At 39.2% G+C, this 20,640-nt stretch overlaps 1 protein-coding gene across 2 annotated transcripts; it reads left to right on the forward strand.

Moving 5' to 3' along the window:
* Nucleotides 1–1,094: 1,094 nt before the first annotated feature.
* DGCR8 (DGCR8 microprocessor complex subunit) lies at nucleotides 1,095–20,127 on the forward strand. Of its 2 annotated transcripts, none has more exons than XM_059863550.1 (14): nucleotides 1,095–1,240; nucleotides 6,461–7,460; nucleotides 7,873–8,035; nucleotides 9,183–9,325; nucleotides 10,019–10,301; nucleotides 11,824–12,021; nucleotides 12,382–12,483; nucleotides 12,979–13,077; nucleotides 13,452–13,534; nucleotides 14,627–14,727; nucleotides 15,134–15,240; nucleotides 15,457–15,584; nucleotides 15,871–15,984; nucleotides 16,321–20,127. In XM_059863550.1, the coding sequence occupies exons 2-14, from the start codon at nucleotides 6,738–6,740 to the stop codon at nucleotides 16,402–16,404; spliced, it is 2,328 nt and encodes a 775-aa protein (XP_059719533.1). In that variant the 5' UTR covers nucleotides 1,095–1,240; nucleotides 6,461–6,737; the 3' UTR covers nucleotides 16,405–20,127. The 2 variants fall into 2 exon arrangements, with proteins under 2 accessions (XP_059719533.1, XP_059719534.1); XM_059863551.1 differs by lacking the exon at nucleotides 1,095–1,240 and adding an exon at nucleotides 1,407–1,851.
* The last annotated feature ends 513 nt before the right edge of the window (nucleotides 20,128–20,640 follow it).

Consider the following 20,640-nt stretch of genomic DNA (forward strand, 5'->3'; position numbering starts at 1 on the left):
TGTGAGTGGCTGTTTTGCAAACCGTGGGTGTTCATTAAATGCACATTCTGAAGTGTTTTGTTTTAGCATTAATAAAAGCAGTCATAATTTAAAAATCACTAAAATAATGGCTTGAGTGCAGAAGCCTGTTGTGAGGAATTAAAAATTAGAAACTGCTTTTAGTGGAAACTGTGTTCAGTGTTTGAGGACAGCTTGGAGTGATTTAAAGCTGCTTTGGTAACCTGATCTTTGTGTTGACACAGTACCGTGATGTTATGTCCAAATTATCACCCTGTCATTGGATGTGTTGGTGCAGCGAGACAAACACAAAGATGGAAAGACCTAACGGCAGTCTTCTGAGTAAGTTTTTAAAGTTTTATTAAAATATTAGTTATGTTTCATTGCAGTATTTGGGGACCTCAGCGACATGAGATCTGTGGAATACTGGAAGATTCTCATGTCCTGAAGGCACACATGAAACAAATACAGACATACTGTTGGTGACCAAACAGGATGCATTATCACAATATTTTGTGTCTGATGTTGATTTCAAACCAGTGAAGAACAAAATAATTGACCATATAAATAAGTACATCAATAAAAGTTCTATATTGCTCGCAAATGATAAAATAATTGAGCAAATTAGGACAGCAAATGTTAACACTTTAGAAGAAATTTTACATAAATTGTGTAAGATATTTTCAATAATTATTTAGTAATCCTGTCTAAACATTGCAGTCAGATGTGGGACTTGTTCTGTGAACTGCTTGGTACAACAGACCAGCAGAAATGGCCATACTTTGATTTATCCTTTTTAGGTGAATCAGTCTTGTAGTAATGCTGTAGTTTTCCTGCTTAAAGATACAAAGCAGCGTTTGCAGGAAAAGTCGCTTTTTTTGTAGCCGGTCCGTGCAGGGGGAAAAGGCCCGAGCGGTGCCCGGGCCACACAAAGGATGCGCCCGCCCCGCCATAGCCCGGGCCTGTGAGGGCGGGCATCTCTCGCGTTTCTATTGGCGGAACGCGGTGACAGACACGGAAACGGACCAATGGCAGCCGGAATTTCAAATCGGCGACCGCGGCTGCTGCGCACGCCATTGGCTCAGCGGGCTCGGGGTCCCGCCCGCGGGCAGCGGAGGGGCCCAGCGCAGGCGTTTAAAGATGGCGGCAGCGCGGAGTGTGGGACGGCGATCGTGAGGCGGCCGGACTCGCCCTCACCCGCAGCCCCGGCACAGGAGCGGCGGGGCCGCCGGGCATGGCCCAGGTGGGTGCGGGCCCCGCGGGGTGACGGGCAGGGCGGGCCTGCGCGGGCACCAACTCCTCGGCCCCACAGGCCGCAGCGCCAGCGGGCCCGCCGCGCTCCTGCCGCCTGCCCGGAGCGGCCCCCGGGCGCGGAGCCCAGAGGAGCCTCTCCCCGAGCACCGACGGCCCATCGCTGCAAGGCGCCGCCCTGCCCGGCGGGTATTGCCGTGCGGCGCTTCCCCTGCGGCTGGCCTGAGCGGCCTCCGCTCAGAGCTGGTGTTTTGTTTTGTTCAGGATTTTTCTTTGGTTGTTTTGTGTTTTGGGAGACTTTTTTTTTTCGTTTCCCGCCAACCCCCTCCACCTCCCTACTCGGCTCCGTGGGATTGTGGAAGGGAAGGAAACGCCATGTCTGTGCCCTCGGCCCCTCCTGCTCGGGGGTGACGGGGAGCACCGGCTGCGGCCGTGCCTCCGCTCCGGGTGTGTCTGGGCGAGGGGAGGCCCGGGGGGTTCCGCCGCTCGGAGCCCTTTGTACAGGGCCCGGAGCGTGGCTCGGCTCCGCAGCACAGTCGGGAAGAAAAGGCTCCAACGTGTCTGCGGGCACACAGGGACTTTTTTAGTTCTGCTACATTGAAGGTAACGTGATGTCTCTGTAACTCTCAGGATTCTTCTTAATGTGTTCTTTCTATTAATAGCACATCATCCCCTACAGCCTCTGAAAGGCTAATTCTCCCAGCTTTCTTCACCTTTTTTTTTTTTTTTTTTGGTTGGAAACAGTTCGTTCTGTTTTACCTCCGTTTCTTAGGCTTCGGGTTTGTCTGCAAAGTTTGTTTGCCCGCTGAGACCTGAATACCCAGGCGTTGCTCGACCATAAACTGAACTTGGGTGAACACACTCAATTTCTTTATTCTGTTAGGTTGCGAATTAAAAGTCTTAGAATTAGATCTTTTGTTTTGTGATTTGAGAGGTTGTTCTGTCTGGGTAATTAAACCTGGGGGCTCCTATTTTTAATTCTCGATGAGAAGTTGGGTCGCTAGGCAGCTCCTTTTGATTATCAGGATTGTTTTGCTTTTTTAGAGAAAGAGAAGGGATTTTGGTTCCTGGTGTCTGTTTTTCTTTTTAAGGAAGAAGCTTACGTATGATGGGAAAGGAAGAATATATTTTCTCTTTCCTAGGCTGTGATTTTTGCCTTCTGTAAATCAATTTGTTGTCTTACATAATTAATCAAGCCATCTAAACCTTGCCAGAAAACTGCTCAAGCTCTAAAAGCAACTGTTGTTTTGCCATTTCTGAGGATGGCTTTCCAAAATGATGTACTCTGTTTGTTCTGAAATGGAATGAAGTGTTAAGAACTAGAGAAGTTCTTGAGCCTTGTATTTGCCAGTGATAATGCAGCCAGAGCTCAACAATACAATATTTTAACTGGCCTTGGTGACTGACTTACACAAAATGGTTGTTTCATTCAGAATCTTTCTTCACTAAAGTTGGTAATGAGAAGAGCTGAGTTCTTACATGCAGTATCATCTTGAAGGATATTTTCTTTTGCTGCTTTCTGTTCAGGTTTAAAGAAAATAAATCCAGTCTTCTCTTCAGGTTTTGTTTTGGGTTTGTGGGGTTTTTTTTAGCAGTGGTAACAAATAGGATTAACTTATTTCTAGAGTTGTATGTGTTGAAAAGACACAGTAGGTATGATGAAAAGAAGGTAGATGACTGAGTGGGGAATTACTTTGACATGGGTTAATGGATCAGCACCTGAGTTGCCATTTGTGGCTGGAGGATGAGGAGAAGGACTTTGTATTTGGTTAGCAAATAAGGACAGTTTGCTCTGAGCCACTCTTCCTTTTGGGGTCCACTGAATGCGAAGTAAGCAGTCTCTGACACAGCTTCTTTTCAGAAGTGACATTTTGAAGAGAGAATCTGTTCTATGCTGTTCATTGCTGCAGCTACATGTAAGAAAATATTTGTAAAGAAAATATGTTCTTTATTAAATTTATTTCTAGACTGCTGACCTGCTGTAATTGAAGGAATTTTTCTTTGAGGTTGGGTGATGATGGTTCCAAATTTTAACATTCTGGGGTTTTTCTGCCTTGAAAAAGGATACCCTTTGCTCTGTGTATTTCTCTCCCATTTTCTGTCTGATTGTGGGAATGGGCAGTGGTACTTGCTCATCTAACTCATCCTTTTGCCTTTTCTCCCTTCTGTCTTTTCAAATACCTGGTAGCTCAGTGGTTTTGTTGCTTTGTTTTGGTTTTTTGTGGGGTTTTTTTGGTTTTTTTTTTCCCAGCCCTTAATAGAAAGGGCATATTGTAATGTCAGCTGGCAGGGAAGTTGATGGGAATTGGACCTGTGTTCCACTGCTTCTGCCTTGCTTTTTGTGGTTTATAGGCAGGTATTGTAGTCCAGTGGAACTGTACAGCTACTGTTACCTATAATCAAAGGAAAGAAAAAAACCCTTGTTTTTTAGGGTTAGAATAGTAACAAACAGACCTTTCTTTGGAAGCTTTCAGGTGTCTGGTCACGATGGGCACACCTGGCACCAGATTTCTACTATTACAGGGTTAATTAAATAGGGTATAACAGGTACATCCAGGAGATTCTGTTACCACAGTAACCCATCCCTGGGTCAGCCCCTTGGAGTTGGTCCAAGGGTTCTCTGCCCACTTCTTATGTCTTATTGTAGGTCCCCTACTTAGAATAAGACTAAACAATATTCCAGGAATGTGTTTAGAAGGTCAGCTTATTGTTCTAAAATCCAAGGGAAAGGGTAGGAAAAGTACCAGAGTTAATTAAGGCGCTATATAACTATATAATAGTAGTCTAGAGAGCTGCAAATATATGAAAAACATATAAAAGGCAAAAATCTTTTTGGCATCACTACCAGACTGTTATCTTACCCCAGGGATGTGGCAGGTTCATGGCTAGAAATGGAAAAAGCTCATTTGAACCCATCTTGGTGTAGTACTTGTCCTGACCCAGTGTGTGCTGAGGAGCAGACAATCCTGGCTGTGATTTCCTGGTCATCATTCAGCTATTCATGGTTTCACAGCCAGCAAGAAAGGGAAGACAACAAGAACATAATTGTTAGCAGTGCTTGAATAGAATAACAAGACATCTTTCCTGCAAAGAGCAGAGGTGTTGTGTCAGTGAGCTACCCAAGCTGGGCAGGTAAAGGTTAAGTTCTGTTTTGACATTGGTATTATTAAAACACTTTAGCATAGGAGCAGGACATGTATCGGGGTCTGGAAGTGGCATTCACAGTTGTGTCTTAGACTTATTTTTGATAAGGCTTTCTTGTTGGACCAGGGAGCTCCTTGAAGACAGGGGAAGGTTTTGCTCTTACAAATTCTAGAATGCTGACTTCAGTGTTCCATTTCTGTGGGAATTCTGCTTGCTCTTTTCAAGAGTCTTTAGAAGACTCTTTGAAGATGGAAAGATTAGATGACTTAGGCATTTAGTTTCCAGGAGTTACTGAACTCGTGCTGTGACTTTTGATTATTTTGTTCAGAATTAAGACACTTATGATTTACTGTGAAGAATTTAATAATTTGTCATTCACTTTTTTTTTACTTTTTTAATCTGGATATGGGGAAATTTATAGACAAATTTATCTCTAGGGGTGTTCTCTACATTATCTATTCCAGAACCTGTTGAAAGATGAATTGGTCGTTGTATTGAGATCATCTTGTAGGATAGAATGGAATTAGATATATAGAATTGTCTTACTGGTGAATGAGCCATTTACCAATCTGAGAATTAATATGTGGTATCAGAGAAGATGGGATTATTTTAGAGTTCTTACCAGTTCTTTTCCTTATTAATTTTATAATGCATGTCAAACTCACCATGCTGGATGTGTCACAATTTTGAGAAGGCTTAAAAAACTCCTATCAAAAAAACACCACAAAATATTAATTCCTCTGCTGCCCCAGCAAAACTTGCTTTGTTGCCATATTAGAGTTTGTTCTATATTATGCTTTCTTCCAGCTTCCAGGTAGGTAACTTCTGCATATTGCTGAATTTTAATTGATTCCATTACAACTTCTGATTGCCAGCTTTGTGCTTTGCCCCAGTTGGTGTTTGGATATTGCTGTTGGTTTGTTGTGCCTGGACTGGCATAGAGATACGTGAGAGAATTACTCTTGGTTTCTTGAAGTCCCTCGTGACAACCCAGACCTTCTGCCCTGTTCCTGCAGTCTTACACAGCAACATTAGAGATCTTGGAGCTTGTCTTTCCAAAATACTTGGGAAGACTCTCTCTGCTAGCTGGGAGTACTTTAAACATAGAAGATTCATCCAGCTGGCTGCCTGGGGGGCAGAGTGGCAGTGCTTCATTTCTAACTTGTGGGAAGATTTTAGCCTAGTTTGGGCTGGCATGGAGGGACTTGGAGAAACCAAAATCAACAGGTAAGAAATGATTCTTTTCTCCAGGTGCTTATGGTCCTGCAGAGATGACAAAAGTATAATTGAAGAAGCTGTCATAGACATGGTAGAAAGAACCACCTAATGGGGAAAATAAGCCTTAAACAAACATTCCCCTTGCCCTGTAAAATTTCCTAGAGGAATTGAATACTTTTTCCAGGTTAAATTCCCTAAAACATTGGCTTCTAAATACCTTCCAAAATTATTTTGAACTTTAAAGCTATGTATCTAAACCTGAATTCCTTGGACATAATGAATAAATAGTTCCATAATAGTGCAAAATACAAGATCAAATGTCTAATATCTGATTATCTAGAGAGTAATTTTCTGTGTTATTTTAGTAAATTGTGAGATTTCAGAAGTAGCTGATAACTTAAATTTTGAAAAGCCATGACCATAGTCTTTAAAATCTTGTTGGTTTTGCAGATTGTCTTAAACTGTAAGCTAATTATCCTTTCTGCTGTGTGGGTAAGTATGGCTTGAATACCATCTTGTTTCAGATTATGGGAGAATTTTCCCAAAATGCAGTTTTTAGTCTGTCACGCTTAGTGCCCAGCCTGCTAACAAAGCAGAGATAGTCAACTAATCATAAAGGCAACTGTTACTAAATTCTTGTGCTGGTGTACAGCTCAAGCAATAAAACCACTCTAGTTTTGGCCTCACTCAAGATGGTATCTGGGTACCCTGCTTTTCTTACTGTAAAAGTGTCACTCCTCTACTTGAAATTTATGCTAGAAGGAGTGACAGGTTTTCTTTCTGCTTGGGATACTATTTCTCATTTTTGCCTCTGACAAATTTTTTTTGTTTGTTTTGTTTCCTCTTGTAGGTTGAAAGAAGAAAAGGAGACCAGCTTGTCCAGTGAAGATGCGCTCTTAGTCTTCAGCTATTTAAGCTGAATGCATTGTGATTTCCAATAATTGAGACAGTGATTCTGAAAGCTGTCTACATTAATGAAAAGAACAATGTAGTCAGCTTAACTGAATCATCAGTGTTGCATATTGAATAGGACATGATAAACCAATCCTGAAGGACTTATGCATGTTAGGAATATAGGGATAAACATTTATTAAAGCATTGTTTTTTTTAAAACAGTAGTTTTAAAAATGGAGAACTATGAAAATGTACCACCCCTCCCTAAAGAACCTGCAAGAGAAATGAATGTGGAGAATCACACTTGTCGCCCACCTCTGCCTCCCAACGAACAGCCTCCACCGCCTCCCCTGCAAACGTCCAGTGACGCAGAGGTAATGGACGTTGGCTCTGGTGGTGATGGACAGTCAGATACCCCTGCTGGGGACACGCACAGTCTCTGCAGAACACAGCTGCTCACAAAGGGATCTGCCTGCTACAAAAGTCGTCTTATCATAGACCCCAACAGTAGTGACCAAAGCCCGAGAACTGCTCGTCACGCACCGTCAGTTCGAAAGTTCACCCCAGATCTTAAGTTACTGAAGGATGTCAAGATTAGTGTTAGCTTTACAGAAAGCTGCAAAAGCAAAGATAGGAAAGTTCTGTACACTGGAGTTGAGCAGGATTATAAGGCAGATACAGAGTTTGGTATTAATAATGTCAATGGGGATTTGCATGTTTGTCCTTTCGGTGGTAGTAATGGTAAAGCTGCAGGGATAGGGGGTGAAAGTGATGACAAGAAGGATGATGAAAATGATATTGATCAGGAAAAGAGAGTCGAATTTGCAGTTCTGGATGAGCTAGAAGACTTTACCGACAATTTGATGGAAATAGATGAAGAAGGAGGAGGGTTCACATCTAAAGCAATCGTTCAGAGAGATAAAGTGGATGAAGAAACCTTGAATTTCTCCTATGAGGTAAGTAAATCCACACGTCTTTGCTGGGAAAGAGGTTTCCAAGTGGCTAGAAAAAATATGCAAAGAAATAATCTCTTCTAAAAGTGCAGTACCTGAGTGAAAACCACAGATTTTTTTTAGAGACAGACCTTTGGCTGAGAAACTGTAAACTATTTTAGTCAAACTTCTGAGTTGTGTTTCAGCTTCTATAGTTTTTTGTAAAAACAGCCTTTAAAAGTCTTCTCATGCAATTGCAGTTCATTTTATCATCACAAACTTACTTTCTTATTTTTCAGTCTTTTTACTGGAATCATTGGAAATTTCTAGTTTCTGTCTGTGTGGAAGTGCATATAAAAGTGTCTGTTTTCTCTTTGCAAGGGAAAAGGGAGGTTGGTAGGCCCAGAAGGACAGTGTCTGATGAAGTCTCTTTCAGGATGACTTTGATAATGATGTGGATGCTCTGCTGGAAGAGGGTCTTCGAGCCCCCAAAACAAGGAGACTAGATAATGAGAAATACGGTGGTGAAAGTGATCACCAGTCTGATGGAGAGACAAGCGTGCAGCCAATGATGACCAAAATTAAAACTGTACTGAAGAGTAAGTTAATGTGCATTTAATAACTGTAGGTCCTGTTCATGGCTCGTGTCTGTAGAACAAAAGTATATACACAAGCCAAGTGTGAGACAGCAGTTTGTGTGAAATTGTTAATGTGTTGGAGAATTTTATTGTTGGGAGGCTTCTTATTGTGGAATATGATTTTTCGTGTTCTTAAACAGTGAATTTGACTTTTGCTTTTGATCTATTGTATGCTAGAATAATACATTTTGGTGTGTGGATTTGTGTAAAATAATGAGGTGAACAAGGGTGATCTAGGGCTTTTGTCTCTGGACATTCTGGCCTTTTTCCTGCTTCAGTTACATAAGTTGTGCTGTTGGAATTGCCCCATGTGAGGTCTCCATGAATGCAATCTAGGTTAAATATAATAACTAGAAAAGTCAGTGGTTTACATTTAGCCAATTTCATTGTGTTAGAAACTGCTAATAAAGAAAAGCTGAGAATGCAAACCCATCCAGAAGAATGTAATGGAAAATATTCTGAATTAGAATTAAAACTTAAACATGTTCCAGAGGAGTATTTTACAGCTTCACTGTATTCTGAAAAAATAAAAACCAAATAACTTTTTGCTTCAAAATTGTTTAGTAACATAGGATTGCCAGGAAACTTCCAGCAAAGGTGAATAGTCTCTGATTTGTGATTTAGGGAGACCTGAGACCTTGGCTTAGTGATGAGCCCTTTGCTGGCTGTTGGGGTCTGTGAATCTGGTGGTATTTCTATGCAAATTTATTCCTGATTGTCAAGTGAAAGATTTTTAACGGAAAATGAAGTTGTTTCTGAAGCAAGTATGACTTTTCCAGTAAATACTTTCCAGTGGTGCTTGTGATAAGTATAAAAAGACTAAAGAAAAGAGAATTCAGTGATGAAACAAACAAATCAGTCTTTATAAAAATTGTTGCTACGATTGCCTTTAGCTGAGAACGTCACAGAATCTGTAATTTTGCAGGATTAGTCTGGGTTAGAGGCATATATCTTGTTATTAAACAACATCTCTCTACAAAACATTGTTAATCTTGTTTCTGTGCCATTTTATTCTTTGGGACACAAAAAGCAATAAATAAAAACCTGGATTTTATTTCTATTCTTCTAAGCAGTCTATCCAAGTTTAAAGCCATTATTTGCTTTGAAGGTCGTGGCCGCCCTCCTACAGAGCCTTTGCCAGATGGATGGATCATGACATTCCATAATTCAGGCATTCCTGTATATCTGCACAGAGAATCTAGAGTTGTTACCTGGTCTAGACCTTATTTTTTGGGAACAGGAAGCATAAGGGTGAGAGCTGTCAATTTTTTTAATACTTAACTAAGATTAAAAAATTAGATACATTCCTGAAAGTCATTGAATATTTTTCTGCTTTGGCAGGCTTGTTTCCAGTGTTTGAATTTATTTAAAAAAAAAAAAGTATTTTGTGTTTGAAAATCTGATATGATTTTTTTTAGGTGCTTTGTTTTTCTGTTTGGGCAGTTAAAGTGAATGAGATTATCTTGTTTGGTGCCTTCACTTTTCTAGTATGGCTGCAAAATTGGGGGTTTATTGCACCATGACATATATCTAGGGATCATTTATTTGTAGCTGTAAATTAGTCTGAGCTGTGGCTTGTGGCCCACATTTGCAGAAGTAAGGATATGACATTCTTGCACCCAAGGAATCTGCAGAAATTGGATTTAATGCCATGGGCCTATGCCTCAGGAAAGCTCATTGGATTTTATGAAAGCATGCAGTATTTGCATGAACAGGTTGCAGTCTGGAGCTAAACCAGCAGGATTGTGTCAGTGTCATGCAGTGTGAAGGTCCCCCAGGAGTGGCCCTGCTCAGCTCTTGAGTAGAATGACTTTACTGACCAAAGAGGAGCTTGAGCCTAGGCTGGATACAAATAGCTTCCATCTTGCTTGTGTCTTTTGGGTTTCAGTTTTGCTTTTGGTGACCCTGAGATACTGAAACCTTCTGTATTTTTTATATTTGCAGAAACATGATCCTCCCCTCAGTAGCATTCCCTGCTTTCATTACAAAAAAATGAAGGAAAATGAGGAAAGGGAGCAAAACAATGACATAACCCCAAATGGGGAAGTATCACCTGTAAAGCATCTAGATAAATCCTCAGAACTGGACTGCCAAACAGAAGAACCAGATTCCACTGCTGCTGATTCTGGGCCTTTAGATGACAAAGATCCCTCTGGGGGAGATGCAGCACAAGGAGCTTTGGGACAAGTTAAGGCCAAAGTTGAAGTATGTAAAGATGAATCTGTAGGTATGTATGGGAAGTAGAGTCTTTTCTTGACTTGAGTTGGGGTAATGCCATTTGGGAAATTTTATTCCAGACTTGGCTACTGAATTAAAATCTTTCCTGAAGCTCTGAGAGTCCACATGGAAAGGATTTACACAAAAATAGTGAACATTTTGGTAGTTTAGTCCTGTAGACTTTATCTCAATATAAGAATCAGTTATGTCAGTGTGTTCATTTGCTGTTGTCAAATGTGTTCATGTGACTTCCTCAAGTAGGCTTTTCTATGCACTCTGTATTGGCTGAGTTATATCTATTTTCAGGATGATCTCTTAAGATAAATGCTGTAGTTAAACTGTATTTCTGTATTTGCACAAGTCTAGCAGACTAAGTCGTGCAAATATAATTGCACTCATACAGAGGGGTGTGATGCTTCTTTATTTTATTTATACAACTCTGATAGCCTCTACACAAAAAGTTGTCTAAAGACATCATGCCAAAATCACCACCCAGCAGAGAGGAACTTGAAGAGGAAGTTCGTGTGTTACTTATTGCATCTTACCACATCTGCATACTCAAGAATCCCATCCGTGTAAATTTCTGCTGCTCAGAGTATTGGTCATAGGCTGCCATTTGTCTTTGTAGTGCTCAGACATAAAACTTGTCCTTGTCACTACGTGTGTCATGTCCAGTCCAAAAACCATTCCAAAAGATGTAAAAAAAGCCCCAAATCATCAATATTTAGCTGCAAAATTCAAGCCAGTAAGCGCTTACTTTTCTACATGAAGTTCACCTGTCTATCTCTCTCTTTAAATAGGATCTGTTGTGTATTACTGAAAAAGATACTGAGTGATCAAGTATAAGTGTGACTTGCATTTGGAATTCCTTGTAGAAGGAAACAATACCAGCAGCTTGCTTTTGTTTGTTTACATCTGTGGATGCCACTCTTTATTTTTGTTGATTATATTTGCAGACTAATGGAGAAGCAGCTGTACTGAAAGGGGGCAATCTCTTAGTACTCTGTATGTGAATTTAATGTGTTAAATTCTGCATAGAGGTTGCAGATACCCATGGAGTTGATGGAACATCACTGTACAGTGTTTCATGGTAGTCTGCATAATAATAGGTAGGCAGCAGCAGTTGGGTTTGGCTTCAGGGAAGTGAGGCTGAAAGCACAACCACTGTACTCACTGTGTACCTTCAGGTAAAGGGAAGGGAAGGGGATTAGATGTTCAAGCAGACCAGTTACTGGTGTTTTGTTGCAAATTGTGTATTAATGCTGGTTAGGGATTAGTAAAATCATCAAGTGACAGAATAAAATGGTGTTTTGTTTTATTTCCTTTTCTTTGCACTAACATTTTGCATTTAATCTAATTTAATGTAGTAATAGGAGAACTTAAAATTACTTCTGTTAGTCCAAAACAGCATCTTTAACCTTTTGCTCCAAGTCTTAAGAGAATAATTACAGCTTGTTTACAAGAGTGGAAATTGAGAACTTAATGCTTGTTCAGTGGTGAGGCAGAGAGAGTAACCTGGCTATGTTTCTCAGATCTGGAAGATTTTAGACGCTACCTGGAGAAGCGTTTTGACTTTGAACAAGTGACTGTGAAGAAGTTCCGGACCTGGGCCGAGCGGCGCCAGTTCAACCGGGAGATGAAGCGCAAGCAGGCCGAGTCCGAGCGGCCCATCCTGCCGGCCAACCAGAAACTCATCACCCTGTCTGTGCAGGATGCACCTATAAAGAAAGGTGAGCCAGTCTAGCTCCAGTTCAGATAGGCTGTGTTGAAGACTAATTGCAGCTCTAAGCTTGACTGAAAATAAAAAAAATCCTATAATAAGTCCCCTTAATTCCTGATCCAGTATTCTGCGTTCTTTGACCCATTGTATATTACATAGGAAAGGAAAAATATTGTCATAATATACTTCCTATTCAAAGACTAATTTCTAAACAAAAATAGTTTTATTTAAGGTTACAGTCCTGGTAAGTAATGGCTACCTTCAGCTCTTGTTACTGCTGAGTGTTGCTCAGTATTGATTTCTTTGTCACAGAAATTATCTTTCAGAGGCTGGAACTAATGAGCTTCTTCCCTTCCTGTCTTTTTTGCAGAGTTTGTCATTAATCCCAACGGGAAGTCTGAAGTTTGCATCTTGCATGAATATATGCAACGAGTCCTAAAGGTTCGCCCTGTTTACAATTTCTTTGAATGTGGTAAGTCTGTTTCCTTAAACAGTTCTGTCTTGGTCTTAATGCTTAATCAAGAATCCAAAGATGTTGCGTATATGAAAACTAGAACTGGAATCAGGTTAATATTGGGGGGTTTTTTGAGGGTACCTTATAATTATTCAGAATTATGCTATTCCTGTATTGCAGTATATAATACAACTGAAATTTCTATATCAGAGCGTGTAGCTCTTGTATTCACAGCATAATGCAAAAAATTTGGAATTAGTGTTTGAGTTCTGGCAGATTACCGGTGGTCTCTTAAAATATTTTAAGTTATTTATTTGGACGAATGAAGTATATGGTGGTAAGTCTGTTAATGGAAAACGCTGTTAGTTAAACAATTTTTCAGTCTTCATGAAGAATAAACCATTTTTATCCCTCTTGAAGCTGAAATGAAGAAAACAAATCTTGCTAGTGGTGATATTTCATGTATGTCAGGAGTTCCAAAAAGCTTTCTTTACTTTCCTCCTCCATTTCCAGAGAACCCAAGTGAACCTTTTGGAGCCTCAGTGATTATTGATGGAGTAACCTATGGGGCAGGAACTGCCAGCAGCAAAAAACTTGCCAAGAATAAAGCTGGTAACTTATTTTTCTTTCTGAGTACCAACTGCTGAATTTTTTCTGTTTGCTTTTTGTACCATTCTGGGGTTCCAAGGGCCGTAGTGATTCAGTATTGGGGTTTGGCTGTAAGAACTAGAGGGTGATTATATTGTTTAATTTTTGGTCTATGTTACTTCTAAAATGAGACTAGAATATTTTTCCTTTTGTAGGCACTTTTAAAAAGTAGTTTCTTCTTATTTTAATTAGTTATCAAGCTGAACTAGTAGAACTTTTTTTCCCTTGAAAAGTGTAAATGAATACATTTCTTACCAGAAGAAAATGCCTGACAATTTTTAGATGGGATATTTTTGTTTAAAATAAATCTAATCAAGATATTTAATCCATTTCTGCAGCTCGAGCTACACTGGAAATCCTTATTCCTGACTTTGTTAAACAGACCTCTGAGGAGAAGCCCAAAGACAGTCAGGAACTTGAGGTACTGAGCTCATGCTTCCTGGCTGGCATAATTTGAATTTGTTTTTAAAACATTGCACATTTAATATCAGAAATGTTACTGAAAATTATTAAGATTGTTTTCTCAGTCAAATAGAAGTGTAAAATCCTCCATTTAGAGCAAGACTTAGGGCAAAGAGAATACTTTTTTTCCTATTGGAATAGATCAGAAAATTCACTCTGATGCAGAGAACTGGGTCTTTATTGACCAACAGGTCACTGAACACCTGAGATGTTCCAAGGCACCAGGCTCCCTGTACTGCCCTGCCTTCCAGAGTCCTCTGGTTGATGCCAGGAAATGTTTAGAGCTAGGTGCTGTTTGGTTCTGTGTGATCATCTTAGGACACCTCTTAAGAAGTATAAGTGCTCAGGCTTCTGAGATGTTTTTATTTTACCACACAGTCAAATCCCATAGTTTAGGCAGTGACATTCGAGAAAATCAAAGGAAAAATTCTTTAGGAGGAGAGTTGTGCTATTTTCTCAGGTACTAGGAGAATTAAATAGCTCATTGGTCAGTGATACCATCAGTAAGGAGTAAAGGAAAAATCAGTGATCAGCCTGAAAGGAATGTTTTCTAAAATGAAGTAATACACAGGAGTTGTTTGTACCCTTGCTTTAACTTAGAACTGTATTGTATGCCCTGCACTACTGAAACGGTCATTAAGGAAATGCAGACAATTTTTTCCATTCTTTTAAAAGAAAATACCAAATGTGCCAATAGCTCTTCTGTTCTCTTTTAGTAAACCATAGCATTTTGGTAAATGGAGTTTCATAATTTGCTAAAATAACCTTGTCCTGAGGGAGAAATGATGATAAAGAATTCATAAGATTGTCATTTTAATGTTCATATTGAATATAAGATTGGAGTTAAAATTTCTCTCTGCAAATGTTTGATTAGGTGTGACAGTTTTAATGGTGTTGCTTTTAACCCATTATGGATTTAAAAACACATTTTAAAGTACTAAGCACAGAGCAACAGCATTGGTTTAACATAGCAAAGGAGAAATTAGGTTTAAGGACAATATTGGGGTTTTACTTGCACAAAGCACAGTAACCCTTTTCAATTCCTTTGCAGTATTTTAACCATATCAGTATTGAGGACTCACGGGTATATGAACTCACCAGTAAAGCTGGACTCTTGTCTCCATATCAGATTCTCCATGAGTGCCTTAAAAGGTAATGCTGCAGCATGGGCACCTGTGTGTGGTGTGAGGTGTTGGCTCAGGACCCATTGCTGGTGATGGTCAGTGACCCTGCCTGAGCTGCTGAGCTCCCTGGGCCTGAGACACGTGGTGGGGGCTGACCTGGGTAATGCTGAGTCCTCATTAATTCACATGTGCTGTTTGTGCCTCTTTGGAGATCAGGATGCAGTTGGTGGACAAATGTATTTTGTTTTCTCTCATACAGGGTTGGTTTTTCGTCTAACTCAAGTTGCTGATATAAAAAAATTCTGTTAATTTTTCTATTGACATTTATTATTAATAGATCTAATTCCATTGCAATGACTGTCCAAGATGATAACTGCAACCATTTCACTTGTGGTTTTACTTAGTATGTGATCTTGATTGTGTTTGTGCTTAAGAAACCACGGAATGGGTGATACATCCATAAAGTTTGAAGTGATTCCTGGGAAAAATCAGAAGAGTGAATATGTCATGACTTGTGGCAAGCACACAGTGCGAGGCTGGTGTAAGTACAATAATTGGTGTGATGTGTGAATCTCCTCTTCCTCTCTTCCCGTTCTCCTTTGCTGTCCATTCTGAGGATGCTTGTTCAGCCACCAAGCCTGTTGTGTGCTTTTGTGCTCTTCTCTGGTATCTCAGTTTTGACTAACTCAGGTGAGTATTTGTGGCTATCATCACATAAGGAGCTGGTATTGACACACTTCCATGGTTATTTTTACAGGCAAAAACAAAAGAGTAGGGAAGCAATTGGCTTCTCAGAAAATCCTTCAGCTACTGCATCCACATGTGAAAAATTGGGGCTCTCTCTTGCGAATGTATGGCAGAGAGAATAGCAAGCTGGTTAAACAGGTGAGCAGGCCTTTGTTTGAGTATAACCTACCCTGTGGCTGGAGCTCTGCTTCTGGTTTGTAAATTTGGTTACAACAAAACTTTAAGGTGCCTGGATTTCACTGACAGTAATAATTGTGTTAATCTTGCATCTCCCGTGTCAAAATTAAAGAACCTTTTGAACTAACTCATGGAAGTAGATGTTCCTACTTAAGGAAGTAAACTAACTACAGACTAACCTTTGCTCCACATTATTTTTTTTCCATGAAAAAGTTGATCAGTTGTTGCTCATGTTTCTATTGAATAGGAAACCTCTGATAGAAGTGTGATAGAACTTCAGCAGTATGCCAAAAAGAACAAGCCAAATCTGCACATCCTGAACAAGTTACAGGAAGAAATGAAAAAACTGGCACAGGAAAGAGTGAGTATATATTGTCATGTATTTACAAACTGCATGAATGTAATGGGTCATGTGTACCAATGATCAGGGGTTTTTTGCATATTTTACACAGTATTTGAAGTAAAGAGAGCTCTTCAGAATTTGATAGGGCATCTGCTTCTGGGGAGATTGCCATGCTGTCTTTTAAACTGGCTCATAACTTGATTGTACCTACTTCTGTACATTTATTTTTAACATTAGCCCTAGTTAGCCTCTTGCAATAACTGACATGTTTGCTGCAATGGTTCAGAATTTTACCTGGTTTATGATTCTGTTCTCTTTATGACTGCGTGGTGGGGGCTGTTTTGTATTTTTTAGGAGGAAACCCGAAAGAAACCCAAGATGACAATAGTGGAATCAGCTCAACCTGGTAGTGAACCTCTCTGTACTGTTGATGTTTAATGAGAAAATGTGCAAGTGGGGAGCAATAACACAAATGGAGGAACTAGATTTTCAACAATTATTTAAAAATTGTTTGCTGCAGAATGCAAGATAACTTTTAAAATCCAAGCTGCTTCAGTTATGCATTGTTCGTTTTGCATCATCAGGGCAATATTACTTTTTCCTAGTTTCTTTTTCTTTGTTTTTTTTTTCCTTGTTTAATACCTCTGAGATATGTACGTTTAAAGAATTGATCATCAAGATCTCTACTGGGGCAAATGCACAGAGGACAGGCATGTTCACACAGGATAAAACCAATCAAGCACTTTCTCCTGGAAAGCCATCCATGTTGTTTGGAATGGATGTATTTTAAGTATGAAATTCAGAATATCTATGTACAGGTTGAAGCTGATACTATATATATATATACACATTCACATATATGTATATGTAAAAGAAGTATATGTACATCTTCTTGTATGAACATGCCTAGAACTATTTTTGTGAAAAGTTTTGTTGCATTTCAGCACATAATAATATGCACTGATAAGACACTTTGGTGACAAATACAGGAAAGTGATGAGCAATGTTTCTAATGCCATAGGATTAGGCCAGTAACGCTGTTTCTTTTTGTCTTGTTTCTTGTCTCCTGCCAGGCCTAGTTATTTGAGATTAGAGGACGCAGATTTTGTTATTACTTGAAAAGAACAAGAATACCTGGTAGTGTTAAGAGTAACAGGTTGGAGATTCAAAATTACTGGGGTTTATTTTAAGTGAAAAAAGCCTGTGTTAGTTTACAGATCAGTTGAACAGGGAAAATATGGCCCCGCTTACACGATTAAAATAAAAACTGTAATTTGAAAGGCTGTTTTCAAAGCTTGGAGCCAAAATGCAGCTGATGATGGTTGATAGTCTGAAAATATTTTGCCAATGACTTTCCACTCCCTTTCCCCAGCAATAAAACAATTTCTCATTTCTTTGGTGTCAGATTGCATCTGACTTGATCAGTTAAGTCTTAATTTGCACCATAAAAGCAAAGACTTCAGAAAAAAATCAACAAACCTTTAAGTCTGACTGCAGCAATTTAGATTTTTTAACAAGTTCTTGTTTTTACTTTTTTAATTACATTTTTAGTTTTTAAAGAAAGTGTGGAACTTCTGCAATGAAAATTAGAATGTAGATTTGGATTATGACATAGAGTAAATAAGTAGAATGAGACCATAACTGGTTATACTCATAAATAAGAAAATCACAAATATGCAACTACCCTAAAATACAATCCTGGCAAACAGGCAGTACTCACTGTGTCATCTGAGGCTTTATGAAGCCAAGCACAAAAGAGCTAGTTTGGCTGTGTGAAAGCACTGCTTCCTGGGTTTCGTTCTTCACAGGGTTCACTGGGTGACTGCAGGAACTCTTCTCTTGCAACCATTTTTTGGTTTGGTCTTAAAGAATAGAGCGAAAGCCAAGCTGGTGGCAGGGCTGCAGTGACTTATCCAGGAGCTGCACTGCTCCATTTTTACACTCCTTCTGCTCCTGTTGGGAATGAAAGGTCAGTTCTCTGTACCTGCTGCAGCTCCTGGTACTTACATTGACAGGGATCTGGGGGCTTGAGGGTTTTTTTTCTTTTGTTGTGTTTTTATTCTGATTTTGGTGTGGTTTTGTTTTTTAATTTACCATGTTACATAGAGAGTGCTGCATTATATTGAATTTAGTGCCTACTGGATTTTAAAAATGTTGGCATCAGTATTGTAAGACCTCCTTTTAACATCACACGTTACTTTGGAAATATGTGGATTTTAATTTACATTTCGAACTAGTGTTCTCTGATGTGTTGCATATAATGTTAGAGGTTAAACAGGAGTCATGGAGTTTTACCTGTTTCTGTATTTAAGTGATATGCTTGGAGGTCTCTGCAAATATGAATCCACCCATTTTTTATATTTATATTTAGCTTTTTAGTTCCATGAGTTGTAATCCTGTTACAACAGGATACGGGTAGTTGGAAGACAATATATAAACTATTCTTTAAAAAGTGGCCTGTCTGAAAAAAACCCACAAAAAAACACTGCCTCTGCTTTTTTTTGTATAGCTTTAATAAATCTCCATCTTTTGAAGGGTATATGATATTGGTGCAGTAGTGACAAGCAGTGATTGCTGTTTGTCTCTTTTCATTGTTTTTATTGGGACTTTTCTGTTTTCATGAAGACAGGGCTTTTATCTTCTATGCCTAAATGTATTACTCTTAGATAGTTTTTACTTCAGCTTGTGTTTTCAGCAGAAAAATCTGTACTTGGATGGCACTGTAAAAGACAAATCACCCTTGTAGATCTTTTTATTTTTCTGAAATCAGAATGTCAATGCATTTGCAGGTCACCTGCAGAATATCCATAGATGCCTCACTTACCAATTTGTTTTCATTAATTTGAAGAGGATTGCTGTATTACCTCAGTCTGCCACTATCAGAATCACAAGGTGACCATTGCCCTTAATTAAAACATCCAGAGATTTCATTGTGAACCAAAGCCTAGAACGTATATTATGCATTCTAAACAAAAACAAACATAAAAAGATGGTATTAGACCTTGCTGCAGCCTTTAACTGGAGAGTTGTCCAGAAAATAGCGCAATAACTGCTGGAACAAACAACGTAACTGCTGTTTATGTCATTGTGAAGTATTCTTGTGTTTTAATGTTTACTATTGTTTGGAGTGTAACAGTCTTGCATTTGCACATAAGCACGAGCTGCTGTGATAGAGGATAGACCATTGCATTAACTTCAGCTTCTGCATGAACACTTACAGTGTGATTCAAGATGTATCCTAAACTTGTCTTGTAACTCTTGTGTGTTTTCTAGGTAATCGGCTGTAAAGGTTTAGATCTGATTGTATGAATGCATAAAACTGCTGCTTTTGTCACTGATACTTGTTATTTATCCCTTCTATATCCAGGGGAAGATGGGTATTTTTATAGGGATGGAGTGTATTTTTAAGAACTGTTCCATCCTTTGGGGATTAGACAGATTTTGCTTTGCATATTATGTGCTTCTCGACAAAAGTGTGGTATATTGACTTTAAGGATTAAATTTGTGTGCATTCAAATCTTCATGGTACTGACGGAAAACTTACTGTGACTAGTCAGATGCTACCTACTGAAACACCAGTCATCAGCTTTTTTTAAACATATTTATTAGACAAAACTGAATTAGTTGGGTACTCAGAACTTTGGAAAGACTATTATGCATAAACTTTACTGTTGTATGTAAACTTCCATTCTCCTGTGATGCTGTTAGGCTTTATACAAATAATATTTGTAACGTCCAAGTATTTAAAAGCATCATGATTATCTTATTAATTCACTAAACTGTACTTTGGTTCTGGAGTGAAATTCAGGAAGTGATAGCCTCCTAACTTCGTGGGAAGAAATGTGAAGTGCAAGAAGCCATGCTGTTATTAACCAAATAAAATTATCGGTGACAGTATTTCAATGTGTATCTGAGAACATGGGAAGACTAAGTTCATCCTTATTGCCCCAGCAGGTACCAATGGTTGCTGTTTTGAGTTGTGTTGGGTGCAGTTGCTTGGTGCCAGTGCTACATTGGTACAACTATAAAGCCTCATTTTCACTGAGCCTCTGCTTGCTTTTTTTCTGCACAATCATGTAATCCTCTGTGTTCGGTCTTTGAGTACTACATGTGTATTTTTCAGACAATTAGTTTCGAGCAATAAAGTTTGATATTATAAAATGTGCCAGTGTGATCAGTATTATGATAGTGTAAGCATTTATAGAGAAAGGAACTCTTCTTCTTCAAGTCCTCTAGGTATTTTTAAAGAGAAATTAGATCAGTGCAGCCTCATTGATTATAGAAATACTGAATTATGTTTTTGGTGAGGAATTGAATGTTTACATGGTTAAACACTTGGAATGAAATTAAGTTACCTTTTTTTGAATTGGGATTTGTATTTTTACTTAAAAGACTGGAAATGCTACAACTCGAAGTGCTGGTTTTGGTACCTGTTGGGTGCAGGTACCAAACACGGGAAAGGTGAAGTACAATTCTTTTGTTGGTGTTAGGCCATATTAAATGTATATTAGAAGTTGAGATTTAAGGTGGTCACTCCTTCCAGCAGTGTTGCTGTCTGGATCACAGTCCTTTAATGGTAGCTGCTCAGCCTCTGGCTGCAGTGAATCCTGACTGGAGAGCAGCTGGTGGAGCTCAGATGCACTGGCAGTGCAGTGTTAGGTGCTGGTGTTGGTA

This window comes from Haemorhous mexicanus, chromosome 19, assembly GCF_027477595.1.
Source record: "Haemorhous mexicanus isolate bHaeMex1 chromosome 19, bHaeMex1.pri, whole genome shotgun sequence".
NCBI classification, from domain to species: domain Eukaryota; kingdom Metazoa; phylum Chordata; class Aves; order Passeriformes; family Fringillidae; genus Haemorhous; species Haemorhous mexicanus.